We start from the raw sequence: 8,282 nt of genomic DNA on the forward strand, positions 1-8,282 counted from the left end.
TTTTCCTGACAACTTAAAGAAAAGCTTGTCCTCCAAGGATGAAGTAGGAGCTTCATTTGGCTTCTTGCAGGACTGACTGTTACTCTTCACTGAGGGCTTTTGGTCTGTGACTCAGTGCCATACACTTTTCTCCAGCAGTGCTTAGCACCTGCTGTCACATCCTGACATGGAAACCTGATTGAGAGGGTGCTAGGTGTCTGCAGCTGTCACTGAGCCAAAGTGGTTGCAGACACCCAGCACCCTGTAAATCAGATTTCCGTGTCAGTATTTTATCTCACTCAAGGTATAAGAAGGGGAACTGTGATGTCTGGTGCAGGGTACTGAGTGTCTGACGCTGAAGGCAAGTTTTGAGTGGTGGTGTGTCTTTTTTTCAGGCTGGCAGTGGAGCCCTTCTGACAGACCCTCCTTTGCTGAGATCCATCAGGCCTTTGAAACCATGTTTCAGGAATCCAGCATATCAGATGGTAGGTCTGGCTCCTTCTTGGAGCAGCAATTCCAGGGATGGGGAAAGGACTGGCTGCATCCTTAACTCTACATGTTATTCACAGGCTGCTTTACAGTGAAACACAGTCCTGTGTTATACTGCCTGGTGTAAATGGTGTAAAAAGCAGATATATGCTTACATGTGGGATTTTTTTCTGGTCAAACATCTCATTTTAAAGGGCCAAATGGCTGAACAGCCTCAAGGAACCTCTGCTTGGTGTTGTTCATGTTCCTTTTGTGCTGTTAACTCCGAGATTTGTACTCTAGTGCAATAGTTTTTTATCTTCTGTTGATTGTAGTGATGGTTTTTCTTCTGTGCCTTGCAGAGGTGGAGAAGGAATTGGGAAAGAAGGGCATGAGGAGTGTAGTGAGCAATTTCCTCCAAGCCCCAGAGTTACCAACCAAGACACGAACATCAAGGAGAGCTGCTGAAAGCAAAGATGCCAACGAGGGCTTGGAGACTGCACATGCTCGAGGCCAGGGGGAATGTGGTAGGTTTTAATTAAAGTCATTATTCCTTCAGGAAATACTGGGGAAAACAAAATGCACATCTAGCTCCAGGTCTTCACGTAGGCAGAGCTGTGCCTCATAACAGGTGCCATCTCTGTGTACCACTGCTGTGTTTCTGGGTGACAGGCTGCTGAGTTTGCTGTCCTGGGTCCAGAACTCCTTTTATTAGTTTTTGCAAAGGTAGGTTGTTAATTCTGGAACCAGATATACACAGCAGCTAGGAGTGTGAATCCTTAACCAGCTGAGGTTATCCTTGGCATTTCTTTAGAGAATCCCTAGGAGTTCTTTTAACTTAGTGGCTGTTACCTGCAGCTCCCTATAGAGCAGAGCCTGAGCTAAGAGCTCTCTGATCATATCCTCTTCCCATTCCCTGGTAGGAGCTATCTGTGGGATCTCCCACTGCATCTGAGTGCTGGGTAATCTGCTGTGTTCTAGCCACTTTACACTACCACACTGCATAATTTAAAGCAGGGTGATAGCTCGGGTTTAGCAAGTCCCATAAGGGAGGTTTCTTCACTCTTCCATCCTACCAGATTTGTGCTCACAGCACAGCAGGGTATTGCTCTTGGCAGGTACCAAATATAAATTCAGCAAGGGACAAAGAGGTATTTACAGAATCTTCCATAAAATTAAACTTCCAATCAGTTTCTTCAAGCACTTACCTACCATTCCAAGGTAATAAAAGCGGTGGTAAAATGCTGAATGAGTACAGGAGATTTGTACTTAGCTAGTTTGAAAAATAAGCAGGTAAAAATGAAATACAGTGGGGTTTTTTCCCAGCTCCTGTTGAGGATGTCTCTTCTGACCATTCATGTGAGTGACCTTTTTGTGTAATGTCAGATTCACCTAGTAGTACACGTTTCAGTAGCAAATGTACATCCAGACAAAGAAGGGGGGAAAAAAAGGGGGTTTAAAATATTGGGAAAAGAAAGTATCAGTTACTTGGAAAGGAATGTTATTTACCATATCTAGGAAATATAATTGCCTAGTGTTGCAAGCTTTTGAAGTAAAATAATTTCATTTAAATACGTAAGGGCTTTGAGAGATTCAAGGACAGCAGGAGTAATATGATTTTAACATTATGCTGGGAATCATTTCACTCTTTATTGTGAAAGAAAATTTTTCACATTAAACTTTTATTGAGGTTTCTCTTCCAATTGTCAGTGTTTCCATAGCAAGTCCAGCAGCTGGAAGCTGATCCTCAGTGCTAGCTGCTAGTTTTCTCTGGATCTCTGCAGCTCCACTGTGTCTATACTCACTCAGGCCGTGGCCTGGCTCTTCTGGCTGTCCACATCCCCATAATTCATCTGGGAATGGTTTAACTGCACGTGTTCCTGGGGAATTGTGTTGCCTTCTCAAAGCACACAGCTGTTCTCAAATCCTCTCCCCTCAACCAAAATCCATTCCTCAACCAAAATCCTACCCACAGCATGATGATCACCACTATGTGACTAAGAAGCATCCTGCTTTCCCCTATGACTCTGCTGCATCTCCCTTCTTACTGCCTAGTCAAGCTGTAAATGTATATGCTGCCCTGCAGGCATTTCTCCTCTGGATTAGAATGCCATTGGAGTGCCTGGCCTGGGAACGAGCCCCCCTGTCAGTCAAACACAGAGACCTTCAGGACTCTCCATGAATTTATTATAAACCATTATTCATTTTTAAATACCTCTTGTGAGCGGAGAGAGGGTCACCCCATCCCTTCCCTCTGCAGCAGTGCTGCTGGAGGAGGCTGGCACTGTCCCTTTCCTCCCTCACTGTACAGAGATGAGCATCTTGGCAGTGGTGTGACCTGAAGTGTCGTATCTGGATTTTGATTTCTGCTTGTGAAAGAGTTATTTCCATTCCCCACAAAGGATGACGTCAGGAAAATGAACGAGGAGCCTGGGGATGGAGGTGGGTTACAGAAGTGCCTTATTAATTCAGGGGGTCAGCGATTCAAAAGACAGCAGCAGCACAGGGACTGAAGGAAAGGCTTCTTCCTATTTATCTTCCTCACACTGTGAAGTTTAGACAAGTCTCCAGATGTGGGGATGGAAATCTGAAAACAAACATGTAGTGTTTCTACGTTGCTGTTTCAATTGGAAGCCTACAGGGAAAGTAGTTTGGCAGGCACCTCAGGAATGAATGGATGCAGGATCAGGGACCATGTTCAGCCCAGGCTTGAGTGTGGCTGCACTTGCTTTAATTCTGCTCTAAAGCTGTGTCTCTTTACAGAACCTGCACCTTTTTTCAGGTGCTGCAGTGGTGTGATCCTGTAAGAAAACCAATTATTCTGGCTGTTGGAGCAATGCTCAGTAGACTCTTTTTTTCTTGCAGACCCTCTGGATCATGAACCTGCGATTTCTCCCTTGCTGCCTCGAAAGGAGAGGGTTGCCCTGGAGAGCAGTCTGAATGAGGATGAGCGGCTGCTCCCCAAAGACAAAAAGCACAACCTCTTCAGTGCCCTGATCAAGAAGAAGAAGAAGACTGCCCCTACACCTCCGAAACGGAGCAGTTCCTTCAGGGAGATGGATGGCCACTCGGACCGCAGGGCGGGCGGGGAGGAGGAGTGCAGGGATGCTGGCAATGGAGCTTTCATTGCTCCCTCTGCAGACACTGCTGACCCCTCCAAGTTCCAGCTCCCAAGCAATGGGGCTGGTGTCACCAACGGGGTGGTCACTGGGAACTCTGGATTCCTGTCTCCCCATTTACGGAAGAAGTCCAGCACGATGAGCAGCAGTCGAGGGGTGGCTGCTGAGGAGGAGAGTAGTTCCAACTCCAGCAAACGTTTCTTGAGGTCCTGCTCAGCCTCCTGTGTGCCCCACGGAGCGAAGGACACCGAGTGGAAATCTGTGACTCTGCCTCGGGATCTGCAGTCCACGGGACGCCAGTTTGACTCCTCCACTTTTGGGGGGCACAGAAGTGAAAAGCCAGCGCTGCCTCGGAAGAGGGCAAACGAGACCAAGACTGACATTGCTGTCAGGGGAACGGTGACTCCTCCTCCACGGCTGCTTAAGAAAAACGAAGAGACCACTGATGATGTGTTCAAAGACGCAGAGTCGAGCCCTGGCTCCAGCCCTCCCACCCTGACGCCAAAACTTGGCCGTAGGCAACCTGCTGCCCCTCCTTCCTCCAGTGTGCTCCACAAGGACGATGGAGCCAAACCCAGTGCCTTAGGTACCACTGTGACGATGGACCAAGGTTCTGCTGCCAAACCCAACCCTGCTGGGTTTGTGGGGGCCAGCAAAGCTTCCTCTGAGGAGCCACGGCTGAGGAGGCTCAAGCAGACCTCGGAGTCGGCAGGGAAGGACAAAGGGAAGCTGTCGAAGCTGAAACCAGCCCCTCCACTTCCGCTCTCTTCATCCTCCGTCGCCAAGCCTGGGAAGGTTTCTCACAGCCCCAGCCATGAAGCAGCAGCAGATGTGGTGTCTGGGCCGAAATCCAAACAGTTGACTCAGGTTGGAGAGGCTGCAGGCAGTGATGCTGTCAAGCCAAACCAGTCAGGGGAAGGTGTGAAAAAGCTGGGGATCCCCTCCGTACCAAAGCCACAGTCCTCTACAAAGCTGCTGCTGAGCACAGCAACCCCAGCTGCCTCTTCCTCATCCCTCCCCTCTGCCCCAGGCGGGGATCAGCCCTCATCCACAGCCTTCATCCCCCTCATTTCCACCAGGGTCTCCCTGCGGAAGACCCGGCAGCCCCCGGAGAGGATTGCCAGCGGCACCATCACTAAAGGAGTGGTGCTGGAAAGCACGGAGGCTCTACGGATCGCCATCAGCAAGAACTCTGAACAAATGGCAAGCCACAGCGCTGTCTTGGAGGCTGGAAAGAATCTCTACACCTTCTGTGTGAGCTACGTGGACTCCATTCAGCAGATGAGGAACAAATTTGCCTTTCGGGAGGCTATCAATAAGCTGGAGAACAACCTCCGTGAGCTTCAGATCTGCCCAGCGAGTGCTGGCAGTGGTCCTGCGGCCACCCAGGACTTTAGCAAACTGCTCAGTTCAGTGAAAGAAATCAGTGACATTGTTCAGAGGTAGCAGCAGCCAGGTTAAGAACAAACAAATCAATCAATCAATCACAATGGGCCAAAGCCGACTGCGGAGGGAGTAATGTGTGGACTGAGAAAGGACCAGGGGCGTTCAGGTTAGGGCTGTGCAAAGGACACAGACTGTGAATGGATGCCCCAGCTCCAAAGGGCAGGGCTGAGTTCAAAAGGCAATTTCCACCCTCTGAACTCAGATTCCCTGTGTTTCATATACTTGTAATCGTCTTATCTGTGGAGTTCTTGCCTTGTGGACTACAAGTCTAAATGCTGATGTCACACCATGCCTTTTTATTAATATTTTATTGTTCTGGACTGATCATTAAGACTGAAGCCAGACTGATGGACACTGAGATGCCATCCTCCTCAGGAGGACTTTCTACTGCATTTTCATCCCCTCCCTCTGCCCCCCTGTACATGAGGATGAGAGTTTGGATAGCAATATACCCACTGTGTTTCCTGGGAGAGTTGCAGCACATGGCCCTGGCCCCAGTTTGACATTTACCTGACATTAATGCAACAGATTTGGTGCTTGGGAGGGGAGGAGGAAAAATTAGTAACATAAGGGTTTTTTAATGATAGAACGCTACAAGTGATGATTGCCCAAATTTTTCCTGATTCCACCTGCTGCCCTTCGTTTCTGTGTTTTCAGGAGTTTCTCAATGTTGTTGAGCTCAAACGAATTGCTTGGGTTACACAATGCTGGAGGCAGCACCTGCGGAGAAAAGGGCCCAGGAGCCTGTTTGCAGATCTCCCTCGGTAGTGAAACAGGAGTGGGGAAGGTCTGCAGAAGGATATGCTGTCACACTCTTGTGATGGCTCACATCAGTGGGGCTGGTGTTTGGGGTTGCAGAGCTCAGGGAGCTGGTGCTGAGCAGGGCAATGCTCCCTGGGAGCCAGGAGGGTGCAGTGGGGGGAGATGGCTCGGGGTGAGCTCAGAGAAATCACTGTGCCTCCGGCAGCCGTTCCAGCCGCACATCACAGTGGCTGAGAACTGCAGTGTCTCCAGCTGAATTTCCAGCTTTTTGTTCTATGAGCAGAGGTGTGGCCTGGCCTCTGCCCTCCTGTAGATCCCCCTGTGCTTTGAGGGGCTGTGGTGCCTGCCTTTCCGTGCCAGTGCTAACTCCCTGGGGAGAGCTCTGATGCCAGTGCTCTGGGGTTCAAACCAACCGTCGCTACCTTCGTGCCGGTGTGGTTCCATCCAGCATCAAACAAGGATCTGTGAAGACTGCAGACACTCCTCTGGGGTGCATCTCCCGAGGAAACTGCCACAACATGCTGACAGCAGGACTCCTGGCCTTCCTTTCCAAGGTCCTGTGACCTTCCTGACTAATGCAACATGACTGGGAACTAACTGTGACTTGTGACAATAGTGAAAGAACAAGGTTTAGGGCTATTAACAGTGCAATTTAACTCCTCTTAACAGTTCCAAACATGAGAAAACCACATTTTCCATGTTCTGTTCCCCTGTAACTCTCGTGACCCCTCTTGTGTATCTTAAACACTAATTGCCTTCAATTGTATTTTATGCTGTTCTCTTTGGAACTGTTTTGTATATGATTTCTAGTAGTTCACTCGTGTGTGTTCATGCCACTTCTCGCCCTCACAAACAGCCATGACTTAACATGTGACAAATGTTCTAAAGGAAATACACACTTCTGCCACAGGCTGCCTTTAAAAATAAGAAAAAGGAAAAAAAAACCCCAACCCTTGGACTGTCTCTTTCCTGGAGGTACTGTTTTTACTTTGATAACATATTGTGCCACTATATTATACATTTGTATCTCGTTATTACACACTTTTGTAGACTTGTCTTTTTTACAGTGTGTAAATAGCTCTGTCCTTCATCTCTGTGATACTTAAGGGGGTCGTTTCCCCTTTAATTTAGTCCAGTACAGATTGTTTCTGTACATGACTTTCAATTCTTCCTCCTTCTTTTCTCTATTTTTCATTTTTTTTTGTGATTTATTTTTTATTCCAGTCTCTCTTGCGTAGTATATTTAAAAATAAATCAATGTTGAGGAAAACCTGTGTTTGTCTGTTAGTAAAGCTTTTCAAACCCAGTTTCTTAAACCTCCCCTTAGGCTCCACATCCAAAACCAGGGGTTCCCTGTCTGGGGGGTTCACTGTGGCCCTTGGGCACAGTGGGATGGTCGGAGCCAGGCAACAGCCCCTTCCCAGGTCCTTTTGATCTGCCTCTGAAAAGTCAGGAGAGGAAAGAGATGCACAGAATAAAGACTGTGTCGTCACCTCTTTTGAATCAAAGGCTTTGCTGTTGTCTTCAGTGAGATCAGATCAGAGATTTGACTAAACTTTTCTTCTGTTAATGATTTGTACTCTGCAATTCAGCTGCTGTCGTGTTTTCCTCCTCCTCTGCTATGAAATGTCCCATGAGTTTCTCTCCTCATACAGTTCCCTCCCTCATTTCTGCTTGCCCATTTTTATTTTCTGTTTCCCTTCAGCCTTTCCAGCAAATCTTCAGGGAGGGATGTATCCAGGTACTGAGCAGCCTCTAAAATGAGATGCTGCCTTGATTTATGAAGATGCTAAAAGACTATAAAGGGATGAGAAGAAAACAAGGGCAGGTGACAGCATGGTGTGCCCAAGGTCCCACAGTAGATCAGTGAGTATAACCCAGCTTGCCCCACTTCTAAGCCCCTCAAAAAGTCCCTGATGGAATCTGTGGGTGCTGGTGCAGGGACCTGCACGTCAGAAACCTGGGCCTGCTGTGACAGTGATTGCATTGAGCTGCTTCTGGTGAGCCTGGAGAAGATGGAGGAGGAGCAGGAGGATGCATTGGCAAATACAAACACAATTAATGGCCTGCACTTGGCAAGTCTCAGGCTGCTGCTCGGCCAAGGGATGTGTGGTGAGTAGACCCACAGTGCTCCAAGGGTTCCAGGGAGGTTTGTGACCATGACCCTGGCAATGGTCAGTGTTTGGGCTGCTCTTCAAAGACTTGAGCATTGGGGAATGGTTGTGGACTGAGGGAAGATGGAGAAGCTTAACCTGCCCCTAAATACAATCACTCCTGGTGCTCTCCCATCTCTGCTGGCTTAGGGACCAGTCTGCGGTGTCGTGGGAAGGTACAGGCTGCTTGACCTGGTTGGGGAAAGCCCCTGGATCTGTGGTGTTGGGAGTGAAAGAGAGGGGATTAAAGGCTAAATTTAGCTGAGTACAGTAGGAGTTGATTTAACAGATCGATGCATTTAACAGTTTGATTGCTCCAATTTTCAAGGCTATTGAGCTTGAAAGTGAGAGTGCT

At 48.3% G+C, this 8,282-nt stretch overlaps 1 protein-coding gene across 5 annotated transcripts in view; it reads left to right on the forward strand.

Annotated features, from left to right (window-relative positions):
* Positions 1-5,012, forward strand: part of ABL1 (ABL proto-oncogene 1, non-receptor tyrosine kinase) — a 77,380-nt gene extending 72,368 nt beyond the window's left edge. For 3 of the 5 annotated variants that reach the window (XM_009083544.1, XM_009083545.1, XM_009083546.1), the window contains exons 9-12: positions 375-464; positions 810-974; positions 3,313-4,442; positions 4,497-5,012. In XM_009083544.1, coding sequence (XP_009081792.1) covers positions 375-464; positions 810-974; positions 3,313-4,442; positions 4,497-5,012 — 1,901 coding nt within the window. Of the gene's footprint in view, positions 1-374; positions 465-809; positions 975-3,312 lie in introns of all 5 variants that reach the window. The other 2 variants (XM_009083542.1, XM_009083543.1) reach the window with 1 other exon arrangement.
* Positions 5,013-8,282: the final 3,270 nt, after the last annotated feature.

The sequence above is a fragment of the Acanthisitta chloris genome, unplaced genomic scaffold (genome assembly GCF_000695815.1).
Source record: "Acanthisitta chloris isolate BGI_N310 unplaced genomic scaffold, ASM69581v1 scaffold16221, whole genome shotgun sequence".
Lineage (NCBI taxonomy): Eukaryota > Metazoa > Chordata > Aves > Passeriformes > Acanthisittidae > Acanthisitta > Acanthisitta chloris.